Source organism: Diadema antillarum, unplaced genomic scaffold, assembly GCF_040938485.1.
Source record: "Diadema antillarum isolate AM-2024a unplaced genomic scaffold, OU_Dant_1.0 seq00000530_RagTag, whole genome shotgun sequence".
NCBI classification, from domain to species: Eukaryota; Metazoa; Echinodermata; class Echinoidea; order Diadematoida; family Diadematidae; genus Diadema; species Diadema antillarum.
Genome location: NW_027271481.1, coordinates 121239 through 137328, shown reverse-complemented (window position 1 = coordinate 137328; position 16090 = coordinate 121239). Strand labels below are relative to the sequence as shown.

The window sequence follows — 16090 nt, the reverse complement described above, 5'->3', positions numbered from 1 at the left end:
TATTAAGTGAACGTCCTATCTGCAGTCACACAAAAAAGTGTATGATACATGTATATTTTGATATTCATATTAATAGCTGCTTTTGCCTATTACACTTTTCATGTATGCATCTTGTTAAGCTAATGATAACTGTGACAGTCTTATACATTAGGACAAATATTCATCAACACCCATTCATTAGTTGCTTTTTCTATTTTTCAGCTGGAAAATATGATCACTGTGTGAGTTTAGAATTGAAAGTTTTGAAAATATATGTCATTTATCCGTTGATTTCTCTGTAACACACTGAATGTTTGCATTCTAATTCATGCTTAGAATACCACTAGCTCCTGCTTTTGTTTTGCCTGAGAGGAAAATGAATTGGGAATGCATTACTTCACTGCACGACAGCACAACATACACGCAAATATCCTGTGCATATCAATGAATCAATAGGAGCTATTTCACAGCAGCATGTCATTAAGATATCTTCCCTTTGCAATTACCGGTACTTCAATCTTTGACTAGCCAAACGATTTAAGCCAATACGATGTCCTTCAGCCAATACGATGTCCTTCAATCCGGTAGTGGTGGACCTTGGGGTTTATCACACACATCAAATATTAGACATACTTGAGGCACAGATTCTGAGTCCATGTCCCCACAAACCGTTCCATCATTGTTCAAGCTCCATGCTTCCTATCTCTGCCTCATCTCTGCTGAAGTTGGACTGAGCGCTTCTCTCGTGCACCATACGTTGCCATTGCGACGATGGTCCATTCTCAACTTGCCTCCAAGTTCAAGCACCTCCTCATATTCTATTTTCCATATTTCTCTGTCCCTCTGTAGCTTTGGTCAACACCCAGTCGATAGACGGTCTCTCAACAGCTTCCACCACTAGCATACCAGACACCAAGTCTTGTAGCCCTTGGGTGTACCTGTGGTTAGTGGTTTCAGGCCCATTCAACCCGACAGACAGACAGACAGACAGACATAAGAAATAGACACATAGGCAGGTTGAAAGGCAGATAAATGAAAATAATGGATGAGAGAACAGCTGGATTAGCAGATAGTTAAATGAATTGTCAAAGAGATGAATGAAAATATAAAGATGGACAAATCTGATGTATTATATGAAACATTATAGTCTAAAGGAGTTAGAAAAGGTAGTCGCACCTGCAGATATAGGTAAGTGCATTAATGCAGAGATATGAACGTGACGGGTATATTAAAGAATCCTGCATAAGGCACCAAAATCATAAAGAGATTGAAAACAGACTTATGAAATCATAATGGAGAAACTGTAAACTGTGTAGGTAACCATCTTTCCATGCACACAGATCAGGACAGCAGCCGAATGACACAGGTAGTCGAAATTGGTAAGGGATATCATTAATTAATTCAGCTTATGTACCAAGGTATGTTATGTTTGCAGCATGAAACAGAGTTGGAGAAGGTCAGGAAATGGAAACCTGTTGCTTCAAAGCAGATTGTTTGTGTTCTTCAATGTTCTAGTACACCAAAAAATGTCCTCATTCTATCAGGACTCTTTTTCAAAAACTGAGCTTGTTATAATTGGGTCACTATGCCAAAGGGTTTTTCACTCAAAAAAAGATGGGACCAACAATATTGAAAGCAACACCTCATCGTAAATGATCATAGCGTCCTGCTAATATGATCAAACTAGAAGTGTTTACTGAGCTTGTGCTGCAATTTTACAATGATTGCAAAAACAATTTTGGACCTTGTATGAGTTCTCTTCAATTCATGCATGACAGCAGAATTCGGCAAGCATGTTTATAAGAGGATATACATGAAATCATCAGGTAAGTCTGAATAAAGGAAAAAGCAGCTTGATTACTGAAAAATGATGTCACAGAGATTCTAGGATTATTCCTACAGATGGTCGTTCATTAGGGTTTACACAAAGCATTTCGTTTACAAGCCGTTTAATCTTCCCAAAGCCAACCCTGCATGTTTTCGAGATAAAAGTTTCCCATGTATATACATGTGATAAATATAAAGAATGATGAAGAAGAAGAAAATGCATTAAAAGACAACCATAATTTGTTTGGATAATGCCTGAATCATTTCCACTTCAGAAATTGGTGCCAGTCATTAACACAAAGTAAACAGGGCTGTCACAGTGCTATTTAAATGCAGTATTTTCAGAATACAGTATATTTGAAACTTCTTGAAGGAATGCACAATGAATATTAACATTACCCATTATTGCCCTGATAAAGTTACAGACTTACTAGCCAAGAACTCTGTAAAATGATGTGATCTGCTAAATACAATGTAGCAGGAAATGCAGCATTTGTTCAAAAATTAAAACAAAAAGAGCTTGCACGATTAGCTACCACTTGTACAAGTTTGAAAGACTTCAAAAATCATTTTGAATGTCAAAACTTTTCCTCATTTAAAAACTTTCTAGTATGATATGTGGAATGTACTGATAGTATTTGGATACCTGATCTCCTACATGCTTAACTGCATCTAAACTTCTAATTCAATTTTCTGTCTCAGCGCTGCTTCCTTACCATCCTTACCATTTCTGTGGTATATTTTCTAAAATTAAACTGAGATAAAGTCCTTACCCTTGGAAACTTTTCAGAATTTCATGACTTCACAATTAGAAAATCGAGATTTGTTTTTTTTTTTTTTTTTTTTCTGGCTTTTGTTGTGGCTGGTGAAAAATGCAGTCAAAACAGTTACAGCACACAAGATGCTGTACAAAGATAACTAACCTATCAACAGACCAAACAAAAATGAATGGGTATATCACTTCATTGGTTATATGGTCACAGGAGTGAAGAAGTGAGAAAGGAAATGCAATAAGAAGTAAAGAAAATTTGTTTGGATATAGAATTGTACCTTGTTGTCCTTCGTGAACTGAAAACAAAACATTCCTATGAGGGTCATCAATTGATAAACTAAACTCGTGAGGAGAACTTTTCTTTGCACATTTTATCTAAGCACACACAAGACGTGTCTGACATTAATTCAATGCTTTTGGTATATTCTTCTGAAGGCACATAGATTGTCGTATCTCACCTCGAATTTTCTGGAAACTTGAAATTTCTACCCAGCACTGCTAGGTGGAGGCTGTCTCCCCTGGCATAGATTGGTTCAAAGGGTGACTGGAGGAATGCCATGTTGTACAGCAGACAGCCTAGAGACTGGCAGAAGGAGACGGGGGTAAAAGTTTATGAAAACTTGTGAAGCAGACATGACAATAGAGAGCATTAAATTTTCACAACACAGACATTTAGAGGAAAAAACCCTGTTCTGTGCATGTGCAAAATTGCTTATCAAAATCAGTCTGGCATCATCTCACTCTGTGTTTCATGGTTGGTTGCAGAGAGCTTTTTGATGCAATGATCATATCGTCGGTTGAGAATGATAAGGGCGTTAAGTTGTCACAAAACCCATAGTGTTCGAGACAACTTAACGCCCTTCTCAATCTCAACAGACGATATGGGGACACCTTTTTGCTTTGTATAGGCTGCGTCCTCACATAATCCAAAGCTATTTTGCAGCACGACACAGGGAGACATGAGAACGGCCAACACAATCGCCTAAACGTCTGCACTGCAAATCTCAAGCTTCATATCATATGAGGAAGCCAAACATCTACCAATCTTCTCTTGTGATGGCTCCAAACTACATGAGGTCAAGACCTCAAATGTCAACTTGAACTATGTGTGACACTGCATTGTAATGGAAGGGTAATGCATTTAAAAAGATGAAACAGATTACTTTCACAATCTCATTTTCCATTCAATTGCGAAGCATAGATGAAAACACTCAGACCAATAACATTGTCTCTCTTTTTAAATCTCTTTTTAAATCTGTAAAAATCATAATGAACCAGCCATTATTTCCTCAGCATCTAGAAGTTTCCAAATTATGACTTCTATGATACACTAATGACAATATGTTACTCATATGACAGACACATAATAATACTCAATTGAGATTAATTCTGAAGAACATTACCTCAAGGGGACTAGGAGACTTTTGGGGGAATCAAAAGAACAATTCTAGGAAGGGTATGTTAATGCATGTGTCATCCTTGAAACTGGGTGAGAAGTTGCTTGACATATGTCTCAGACCTATCATAGAATAGACCATTTTTTAAACATTTTGTAACTAATATTTTGAAGGATGAATCAGAGGCATCATCATATTTGATATTATGATATTCTGTCTCTAACCTCCTGATATCACAAGCTGGTACAGGGTACATCAGTCTAGCTGAACTTTGCCTGTGTGTACGCATTTAAAGGGATGGTACAGTATTGGTAGAGATGAGAATTGAGCTTTTAACTTGTTGTGAGATACCAAGAAAACACTTACGAAATAGTACAGAGCATACCATTTTAAGAGAAAAAGTTTATTTGATGAAAATCGGGTTTGATATGACTGAAACACCCAAAAACAAAGGAAAAGAAAGCAAGCGGAATAAAAGGTGGGTCCCACACTTATATTAGAATCGCTCTGTTTTGGATATCTCAGCCATTTCAAAACCAATTTTCATCAAATAGACATTGAATTCCTCATGGAATTACATGCTCTTTCATATTTCATACGAGGTTTCTCATAATCTCACCAAAAAATTTTAGAAACCTAAAATCAGGTCTCAACCAAAACTATACAATCCCTTTAAATCCTTGTCATACATAGAGCATTACCCAAATGTCCACTTTCTCGTCAACGATGCAGTGGCTGTCTACATGGAAGAGCTCCGGTGCTCTGAACAGCATGCTACACTTCTCAGCTGCGAGGTCCTGGAGAATGGATGTTTGAATGGAGACACACCGAAACATCACTCATCATACTCGAATCAGTGCAACCAGAATACTACATAACAGCATATACTGCAATTTGATAGAATACCACATTGTTTGGCTATATTCCATAACCACAGCAGTACAATGAATACCAGAATAAATTGAATATATATAATCATACAGTGTATATATATATATATATATATATATATATATATATATATACATGTATATATTACTGATTTGTCAGCTACCAGATATTTGAGAAAGGCAGCTCTCACAACAAGAAAGGTACCGATACAACAGAGCTATTCACAGACTTTAACCGAGATCTATAGAGTGAGCTTGTTTGTGTGCAGATGCAAACCTTTTACATACATTTGACAGAAATACACACACAGCTGACACTTCTTTTGTTTCTTTTCTTTTTTGGAATTGCCTAAACTCATAAATATGATAACAGTTCAAAGAAATTGAAAAATACATACACTAAATGATTTGGGATTTTCATTTGATAGCAGAAGAAAAGTTTTGCCTTGAGGCACATACATGTTTACACTGATATATTGTGAAGTACATTTATGAACAGCACTTTTTACCTGCAGAGCAACAGCTTCCGAGCGACCTTTGACCTCTATCCTTGCCTCTCCCATAGAGCCAAAGTCCATTATGACTGGTGTATCATCTTCTGTAAGCATCACATTACCTGGCTTCATATCTCTAGAGATGCGTAGGTACAGGACAAGAATCGGTAGAACACAAAATGTACAAATGATGTACTGTACACAGTATATGGGAATTGCAAAATACACTGTCGGCTACTCAAATCTGCATGCCAAGCTTAAAGGGATCATATAGTTTTGGCTGAGACATAATTCATCCTAGAATACTCCTAGAATGGTATGCTCTGTACTATTTAATCAGTGGCTTCTTGGTATCTTGCAAAAAGCTACAAGCCCAATCCTCATCTCCACCAATACTGTACCATCCCTTTAATTACGGACAACCAATATTTCCTAGCTGATTAAATTTTGTGTTTTCTATAAATGGAATATCAATGGCTTGATCCTGCACTTTATTATGAATGCAAGGAAATGTTTCTTCAGTGGCTAATCTTTTCACTGTGACTAGAATGAAAGCAATGGTAACAGTTCAAATAACCACTCGGAAGTGAAGTGTCAGAGTTTATAGGTACACTCTTGATGCTGCTCTCTCAAATGTTTTCTCTCTAGTCTCAGACTCTCAGACTTTGCAGTGATGATTTGTTTGTAACATATCACTATATGAAGAAGTGCTTGCCACTGATTGAGTGCCTGTTGCAATTGCAAAGTCAGAAGAGCATCATGGTGCAAAACTGCATGTTACATTGACCCTTTCTGTACGAGGGATTTTAGACAGTGCACATAGCACACAGCACAATGAGGTTTTCAATGCCAATTGGCAAATAAACGGTTAAGAGCCTATCTTGCAAGTAAATGTACTGGCAGTACATGGTTAATAACATCAGTGTCTGCTTCCGAAACTGCTGGACAAAAAATGTGCACTCAACAGTGAAGCTGTGCCATGATACTTTGAAGTGAATGTTACTTGACGAGCAGTTGACCTATTGGATAGCAAGAATCTTGTTGTATTACCCCGTTCCTTACAGGAACCTGGAATACCAGGTTCCTGTAGCAGCAACAGTTTAAAGACAAGAGTGCCTGCTTTCATGGCCTAAAGTCATGTTTCTTTATGTTATAATGCCCAGAAAAATGGGTTTGATAAAAAGATGAGAGTTTATTCTATCAGCATTTGTATCCTTTCTGTAGGAAAATGCGTATATCACAGTATAATTTACTTATTTTTTTGTTTTAGTTTGCACTTGTTCTGCTACAAAACTTGTATGAACATGTACATAGCGATCAAAGCAGAGCTCAGTAGATTTCTGTGTTCGTTGACCCCAGTCATCCCATTCAAGTGCATGGTTTTTGTGTAGAACAAAAGAGTCTGTGAGCCCATCAGTGCACCCTCTATTCATACCTGGCACCCAATCAATATTTCCACTGTTCCATGACACATGTAGTTGACCATGGAAAGGGGATACATGCATCGCTCGACTGCTTTCACATTGGCGGATTACCAACCTGTCCGTTCTCTGTAGACGGGCAAAAAGAATCTTGGTTGGGGGAATTAAAGGCACTCAGAGAATTATGGAAGGAACCGGTTATGGTCATTACCTGTGCGCCACCGGCTTGGGCTTGGCTGTATGCAGAGCCTTCATTCCTTCACAGATCCCTCGAAATATTCTCCATATTCTCTCCTCCGACATCTGGTCTCCTTTGCTCTTGAGTTTGTCAAGTTCATCCTGCAGGGTCCCTCTCTGCTCAAGCACAGTGGTAAGAAAGTGAAATATATGTGATCAAGACATGCGTCACAAGACTAGAAAAGTATAATGGAGGAGAGATGGCAAGAATGGAATAAAAACCATTCGAAGAAAATATAGTCATTCAGAACGTACGAAAAAAAAAGAACTAAAGGGTTTTCTTTTTCTTCTTTTTTTGTGATGGTGGTGTGTGATGTACATTGATTGTTGATGTGGCTGTATCTAGTCTTCAGTCTGTAGATACCACCACACACGTATGTTGCCTATTGGTAAAGACACACATGTGGCTGCATACACTGCCTTCACTGAAATGATTTGTTTAGAGCAAAGAATTACCACCTATACCACAATTAGTATCAATGCTCTCGACAGAACACAGACACATAATGGTTGATCACATGTCGGTGTAATGCACACATTATCAGAACAAGATTAGTTCTGTTTAAATACTGATGCTATAGGTTATTCAATAGCCACTGCTGATGAGATTTTGTAGAAACTTGCAGAGATTTATTTCAGAGGATTACCATCACACAACTCTTTACTACATGTACAAACCTTGAACAGGGGTAATACTAGCAGAACCTCACTGGCCCCGCCCTGTCCTGGCACCGACCCCCACTCCTCCAGTGGGATGAGGTTCTTGTGTTTAAACTGGCAGTGGTACTCAGCCTCCTTCTTGGCCTGCCGTTCATCCTCTGGACTGTGGCACTGGATCCGTTTCAGGGCAAACTTGTCACCCTGATCATCCTCTACCAAGTCCACCACACTGAATCCTCTGAGACGAATAGAAAAAAATACAGTTTTATGAAAGGATACTTCATGAAGCAGCAGATCAGCGTCTATATACATTATATGATTAGCTTCATCATTCCCTTTTTGAAGGGACTGCTGAAGTAACCAGCTTCAACACTAATGGTCAGATGGCTGTAAACCTCAAACTGTTATATGTTGTTCACAACTGTACTACTTTAATGTCCTATTATGAGACTCAATAGAATGGTAAACCAAAAAGATATTGTTAGCTGACTAATGACAGGTTTCCATATCTCGGTGATATTGGCAACACTATACCACACACCACAAATCTGCCATTTGTGCTTAAGTCAGTAACAGACGTACTGTAGCAGTCAATTAGATACTTTCATGTGATTACACTGTGCGGCTCAAAAAACATAATCTGTGACCCGCTAAAAGGATCCAAAAGTCAAGGGAGGTTGATTTTCTGAAAATGACATGACATTATTCCCCTACTCTTCCGCTTTAATTTCATATAACATGACTCATAAAAGTACTCGATTACAGAGATATTGATGATTTTATGAGACCAAGTTGAGAGGTCTAGGAAATCGGTGTTTTGAGCAAACCGCCTTCAGAGCTTTCTTTCTTGCTGTATGCAATTGTGACCAAGGGGAGGTAAGACAGATTTCACCTCTTGCCAACAGAAGGTCTGCTCACAGCAACCTCCACGATGTTCATTCAAGCTTAGTGCCAGCAGTCTGCGCACGACCAATCAGTAATCACAATGCCATGCACAGACCAAATAAGATCACTCCCTTGTTGCTAGGGGTGGAGTCTATCTACAGCGTTACATGTAAATCCAAATCTTCGCACACATTTCTGTTCCATTGAAAGGCAAATAATCGTGGCCCAGAATAACGCTAATTGAATACCTTTCCTTTTATCATTTTTTAGCTTGGAAATTTTGGCAGATACAGATGAGACATGAGTGTGCCAAAAACAGAAATTTGATGGCTTTGACCAATTTTGATGACCTGACTTCAAACTTAATTTTCTCGGCTCAGCCATCTGCAATGTTTGGATCCTTTTGTTATGGCTGATCACATTTATTTTAGGTTCTTGAATTTGTGCTGTGCAAATCGCAAACCCATTCAAAATATGCAGAGAAAATTGTGAAGATATTTTTGCAGATTTGAGAATTTGCTCCAGCCAGAAGAAATGCAAAACACACGAAAATTAATGAACCATAAATTCTAGCTGGGAGCTCTGGCTAGCAGCTGGAACATCACAAATACTCAAAAAGGCACAATTACTTGCTCTGCGAGGCCTCCAGCACTAAAACCAAATAGCTCATTGATTCAGAGAATGCAAGAAATACTAGTAGAAGTAGACCCTATTACTGGAGAACTGGAATATTAGATTTAATTAGTAAGGTTTTTGTTTGTTTGTTTGTTTGTTTTCAGATCTCTACCTTTTTCCCTGTTAAATCCCATATCCATGTGCAGTCATCCTTGGGCTTGGATAAGAATTTCAGTCTTATAATAAAGGTAGAATGCTATGATACATTTAAGGTCAACTGAAAAGTTTGTGTAACAATAAGCAATAGTCTATCTAAAATGCTATTGCATTATTATGATTAACATCACTACTCTGGTCATGAACACTTTTTTGTTGTTGGAATGGCATTGCCTGCGATTGCACATGTATGCAGGCTTGGATCTTGTGGCGCCAGAGCACCTTCTTCACTCAGGGCCATTATTTCAACTCCTGCTTCTTACCATCTTGAACACCTTCCTCAGATGTACCTTCATACTTCAGAGCTTCAGGAGAGGTGTTATCATTCCTATCCACAAAGGAAAGGGTAAACCCCTCACAGATCCTGGGAACTATCGAGACATAACACTTAGCTCAGTCTTTTGTAAGGTATTTGAGCTGCTGTTGAAACCAAGTTTGGAGCAACTACTGCTCCAAAGAGACATTCCAGACATTCTGCAATCAGGCTTCCAAAAAGACCACTCATGCATCATGACAGCTCTCTCCCTCAACCTCATCATGGAGATGAACTCCGCAAAGCGACAACACACATACAGTACATCTATACATTGCTCTGCTGGATGTCACTAAAGCATTCGATACTGTCTGGCATGCCTTCTACAAGCTCCACAAGGCAGGCATTCAAGGAAACCTGTGGAAAATCCTATTTAAAGAAACCTGTACAGAGGACTATGTGAGAGCATTGTCTTGTGAAATGTCATCCTCAGCCAACCCTTCCCTGTCACTCAAGGCGTGAGGCAAGGTGGGGTTTTATCCCCCTGCCTGTACCTGGTGTACATACATGATCTTATCAAGGCCTTGAGATCAACAAATGTAGAATGCTCCTTAGGCCAGGAATTCCTTGGTGCCCTTGTCCTTGCTGATGATGTGGCTCTTATCAGTCCAACACCAGAAGGCCTACAAACCATGCTGGACATAACCCACAAATACTCATCTAAGTGGAAGTACAAGATCAATCCCTCAAAGAGCGCTATCATCTCTTCTACGCATAGCTCGTCAAGCCATTGGCATCTTGGTGGAGACACTATTGCACGAGTGGAGGCACACCCACATCTGGGCATCAACCGTACCTTCTCACCCTCTGACCCTACTCCAACAATGACGTCAAGAGGTACTGTAGGAAAACTCTGTATGCCCTTGCTGGTGCAGGGGCTCACCGTTGCAGATTGACACCAAATACAGTTAAAGTGCCCTCTGGAAGCGTTTCTGTCTTCCATGCATGCTCTATGGAGTGGAGGTTTACCATCTGAGCAAACGAATGCTTGCTGACCTCGACAGAATGCAGTGCAGTCTGTTCAAAGTTATCCTTGACCTCCCCCGCAGAACAGGAAATGAGGCAGTCTCCATACTTGCCAAGCTCCCCCAGTCAGTGTTGAAGCTGACAAACAGTTTCTCAGACTCCATGGAAAAGTCCTCCTGCTCCCTCATGACAGAATCGAAAGGAGATTGCTTATGAATGCCATCTGCCAGGTACTTACTAGTCATGCTGTGAAGGACCTCAAAACCAAGCTCGCTTTGTACGAACTCCCTTTCATCGATGAACGTGTCACTTCACCACCTCCTCCACACACCTGGAAATCGATGGTGAGAAGTGCCGTGGAAGAGCATCGCACAGACATCACCAGAAAGGCAGTCAGCAAAAAGCCATCACTGCACCTACACTGTACTCTCCATCGTCCTGGGTCATGAACATAAACTCCTGCCCTCCATCATTCCCTCACAACATCTCTGAACAGCAATACCCATCAAAGCCCAACTGCTCAGCAGGGTATCAGTTCGGGAAACCCACTCACAAGGGGGGCCCATCCTTATAAGTAACCCGTCCCCCTTATAAGTAACCCCGTCCCCCTTATAAGTAACCCCCGGGGCACCCCTTATAAGGAGTCTCCACGCTTTTTTGCAATGCAACGCGAAAATGAAAGGACTGCGGCAATTCGCTTGATTATGTCCATAAAGCTTCACAAGTTTCCTAGTTACTCACGAAATTTGAGCAAAATCGGTTTGAGGCATCATATCTAAAATCATGGATTTAAATGCGATGTCAAACGACCCATGCGAATGCTGAAATGCGAGCGATTACTGGCGCGAGTGTCGCCAGGCACGGCGGCGCGGCAATGCTTGAGTGCAGAAGTGGCGACTGAGTACGAAAGGTCTCTGTACTCAGTCGCCACTTCTGCACTCAAGCATTGCCGCGCCGCCGCGCCTGGCGACACTCGCGCCAGTAATCGCTCGCATTTCAGCATTCGCATGGGTCGTTGACATCGCATTTAAATCCATGATTTTAGATATGATGCCTCAAACCGATTTTGCTCAAATTTCGTGAGTAACTAGGAAACTTGTGAAGCTTTATGGACATAATCAAGCGAATTGCCGCAGTCCTTTCATTTTCGCGTTGCATTGCAAAAAAGCGTGGAGACTCCTTATAAGGGGTGCCCCGGGGGTTACTTATAAGGGGGACGGGGTTACTTATAAGGGGGACGGGTTACTTATAAGGAGGGGCCCCCCTTGTGAGTGGGTTTCCCGAACTGGTATAGACCCGGTCTACCCAACCAACTCTCGCCTTCACACCATAAGCGGCAAAACAAGCCCAGGATGCCTTTGTGGCTGCACTGATGAAACAGTGACCCACCTGGTGGGTGAATGCTCACTGTACAAAACCCATAGAGGCAGCTTCCTCGCCAAGTGGCCAAAGCAATGGAAAATACACTTCACCAAAACTGCAACACCACCCGAATGCTTTACCAGACTCACTCTTCTTGGATCTTGCTGCAACTCCACTATTAGATCTTCCTCTCTGACCAGACCCCCCCCCCCCGTTTCATAACCTATCTCTGAGCTTTCTTTTCGACATACATACCAAACGTACAACCGTCTAGTACCATTGTTATCCTGTGACCTTGTGACTATTCATTCATAGACCTCACATTTTTAGACAACTCTGCAACTTTAGCAAATAGCAGTTCTCCTGACCTGACTGGAGGAATTCAAGCAAAGAAGAAGCACTCATTTGGCTTTTGCGAATGTTTAAAAAGCAGTTTCTTCACAAACTTACCCTTCACCGAGCTTCTTGAGAATGTAAAACCGTCTTCCACCGACAGTAACTCGTTTTTTGGTGCACGAGCATCCCATGTCTTCGTATTTTAGTTGTCACTTCGCTTTGACGAGGATTGTAAATGCTCAGTCCCACTCTAATAAGTTTGTGTTAGTGGGATCCTATCTGGTGCTCCTTCCGTTCAAGTCATTGATTTGCTCTCATTGCAACACTGCTTTCCGAAGGAAACAGACGTTCGCCCACTTCAAATTGACTTAGTGAAATATTTACATGGGCGTGACATAAATTTAAAACGTAAAGACCAACGTAACCGCTCAATTGCGCTGCGTTTTTTTTGCCTCGACTCTGGTCTACGTGGTAAGTGGTACACTTGTCAGCACAGATTTTTGTGTACTGACTGAAGGGTTTTTGTTTTTGTTTTGTTAGCGAGCAAGCACTCTGCTGCCCCCTACTGGTCATTGAGACGACAGTAACTTCTCGTTACGAGTGGGCACAGTCACTTGAGTCGACAAGGGTTATTCCACACTTTGCAGTTAGAGCTTGATCATACACCAGGGGCGGATCCAGGAATTCTGTAAAGGGGGGGGGGGGGGGGGGCGTAACTATTATTTTGGTGCCACTTCCGGGTTTCATTTAATTTTTTTCTTTTTATTTCTTTTGTTTTCAACGATAAATAAAGGGGGCGTGCGCCTCTTGCGCCCCCTCTCGATCCGCCACTGTACACGCCGATTCTGTTTCTTCCCATCCTCTTCTTTTATCCACCTTCTCCGTCTTTATCCTCTTCCATTGATCTTAACTCTCTCTCTCTCTCTCTCTCTCTCCCTCTTTTCTCTCTCCATCTTTCATTATTGTATGAAATTTTCTTTTTTTCATCATCATTGTTATCATCATTATCATCATCATCATCATCATCATCATAATCATTATCATTATCATTATCATCATCATCATCATCACCACCACCACAACTATCTTTTTCTTCTCCCTCATCTTCCACTTCTTGCTTTGTTCTCTTCATATCCCTTCCTCTTGCCCTTCTTATTCTTCTTCTCCCATATCAGTTCAGTTCAGTTTATTCAAACCAAATCAAACATGACAAAAATACAAGACATAACTGCACAAATTCAGAATGATAGGTTTGGGACCCCAGTGAAGCACAGCTTGTGGTCGGGGCCCCTTTACACAATACACTACATATGGCAAGGTGTAACATATTTACATGGAATATAACATATGTACATATTGCAGAAAAGACATGCCATATAGCAGAGCGAATGGCATCTCATAAGTCGTTATCTTGAATCAGACGAAGATAAGTAATTGTTGTATTGACATACGGCATGTATCGGACAGTAAAAACCATCGATCGAAATTGTTGGAAACAAAGAGAAGAGGTCGACTTTCTCGCTACGGTCAATTCTCGCAATCAATGACCTTTGGGAAGGCATTCTTCGAGTTTCTATAATAAGAAAGGGATGTGCGGCTGAAGGATTAACATGAGCCATAGACAAAGACAGCGATCGTATAAATTACTCTTGGGAGCGACAGTAAAATAGTTCATCGAGCTATTCCTCTTGCATGTTAAGTCCAAAGCCTGTCGCAATGTCATTATAACCAGCTTCCATCGCCTTCAAGTTCGAACTTGGTGACATCATGCTCATGAACTTTAACGCGCACCCATCACACAACACACACATTTCCTTCAGCTTATTCGAAAGCCTAAGTGTCGTCGCAAACAGTGTAAGCCCCTAAAATTCCCCAACACCACTATGCCATCAACAGTATCAGCAGTAGCATCCTCAATATTACTACCAACGCAATTTGACTATTTTGATACCAGAATCGAACATCTTCACTTACCGTTTCATATTGTTCTATGGCATCTTCAACTGTACAACGTGTTAGTAGCAGAAACCTTGTCTTTATAAGTTATCATTTTCTCAAACGCTATCATCAATGCCGTCCCTGCTATCTCTACTATAATCACCACCGCCGCCACCACCACCACGATCATCATCCTCGTCATCATCATCATCATCATCATCATCATCATCATCATCATCATCATAATTATCATCCATATCGTCATCATGATTATAATGGTGTATATTTTTATTTCCACTAAAATTGTCTAATTGTCTAAAACCACTTTGGTCGTCGTATATTAAGAAAGAAGAAGAAGAAGAAGAGAAAAACCAGTTGAAACTACTCTGACGATGATGTCTTATGATCGCTTTCGAGTATGTTTGATTGCATTCTAGATAAAGTATACAATTAAGTGTGAAAAACCTAAATGATAAATGTATTGTGCTCCCTACATGTGCAACAATCTCACATCCGTTGACCTCTTGATTGAAAACCTTTAGTGGATTATTGACGTTAATGCTTGGGCAAGACTAACTAACACTTTGTGCCAAAGAACTGTATAATCCTATTACACTTACAAATCAATTGACCATTTCTTTGCCCATTGTTCCTCGGTAATCTCTAGCGGACGTGTTTGTCCAGCATCTTGCCAGTTCATTCGAAACTGACAAAAGGAACCAAGAAAGACGCGAGAGAGTGCAACGTCAGTTCCCCAAGACATCGTTAACCCACCCATCACGACTACTGGGAGCTGCAGGCTTATGTGATGACGTTACAAAAGGACAAATACATCTCCGACCTCAGACAACCAAGTAAACAAATTTGCGTGTGATCGAGTGGACATCGCTTTAAAAGTGACGCTGTGTTGTATACATCAAGTTGAAAATTGATAACCATCTGCAATTTATCTGTGTATTGTAGTCTTTCACCCTTTCAACCCGAACTCTGAAGTAGGTAAGTATATATCATCGGCGTTTGCCATAATTTCAGAGATTCAGAATGTATATAGCCGCTGTGTCTTATAAGGGCCGATTCAACATCCGATGTTAGATAATTATGTTTGGTAGCCAGTTTTCTTTTCTATTTATTGGGGGAGGCAGAATATAATTCAGAAATTATCAACAATCCAAGTTTGATATATACTGAAGGGAACAGTAAACAGGCAGACCGGACACTTAAACAGGCGGTATTCATGACAAACAAATAAACAACTGGCCTATTAACATTGACCGACGAACTGAATAAAAAAAAGGCATATCAAAAGCGGAAACCCAAGCAAAATAAATAATTGTTTTGGATATAAACTCCAAATTTTATTGTCCGAGAATGGAAATTCTTTTTGCCCAATTGATCGTGGGCCCGGCAGCCACTGAGCAGCGCCATATCGACGTTGCTCTAACCTTTTCAACTGTTGAACGGCAAACAAGGTAGCAGCAACTCCCATCTTTTAACGTCTTTTGGTATGACGCGGCCGGGGTTTGAACCCACGACCTCCCGATTGTGAGAGCAGCCGCTCTACTCACTGAGCCAACACATTGATAAAACAACAGAACATCCCGAAACAACATTTTGTTGAGGGAAAATAAGAGAGAGACAAAACAGAAGAAAGAAACTAAGTTAGCATCATTTCAGTTGGCTTGTTTGCTACCCAGGCCTGGAATTTTGACTCAGTAATTCAGACTTCATTAAAAACAAACGAATTAGCATCATTCACGTGGTTTGCTTGTACATCCACACTGA

The 16090-nt window shown here is 40.5% G+C and overlaps 1 protein-coding gene across 1 annotated transcript; it reads right to left on the bottom strand.

Moving 5' to 3' along the window:
• Positions 1-255: 255 nt before the first annotated feature.
• On the bottom strand, positions 256-12749 carry LOC139734494 (serine/threonine-protein kinase 16-like). The gene is made up of 7 exons (XM_071645275.1): positions 12485-12749; positions 7696-7915; positions 6992-7134; positions 5375-5495; positions 4677-4772; positions 3037-3161; positions 256-917 (listed from the first exon to the last, which is right to left on the bottom strand). Exons 1-7 carry the CDS (start codon positions 12559-12561, stop codon positions 791-793), a joined length of 909 nt encoding a protein of 302 aa, XP_071501376.1. The 5' UTR covers positions 12562-12749; the 3' UTR covers positions 256-790.
• Between the last annotated feature and the right edge of the window lie 3341 nt (positions 12750-16090).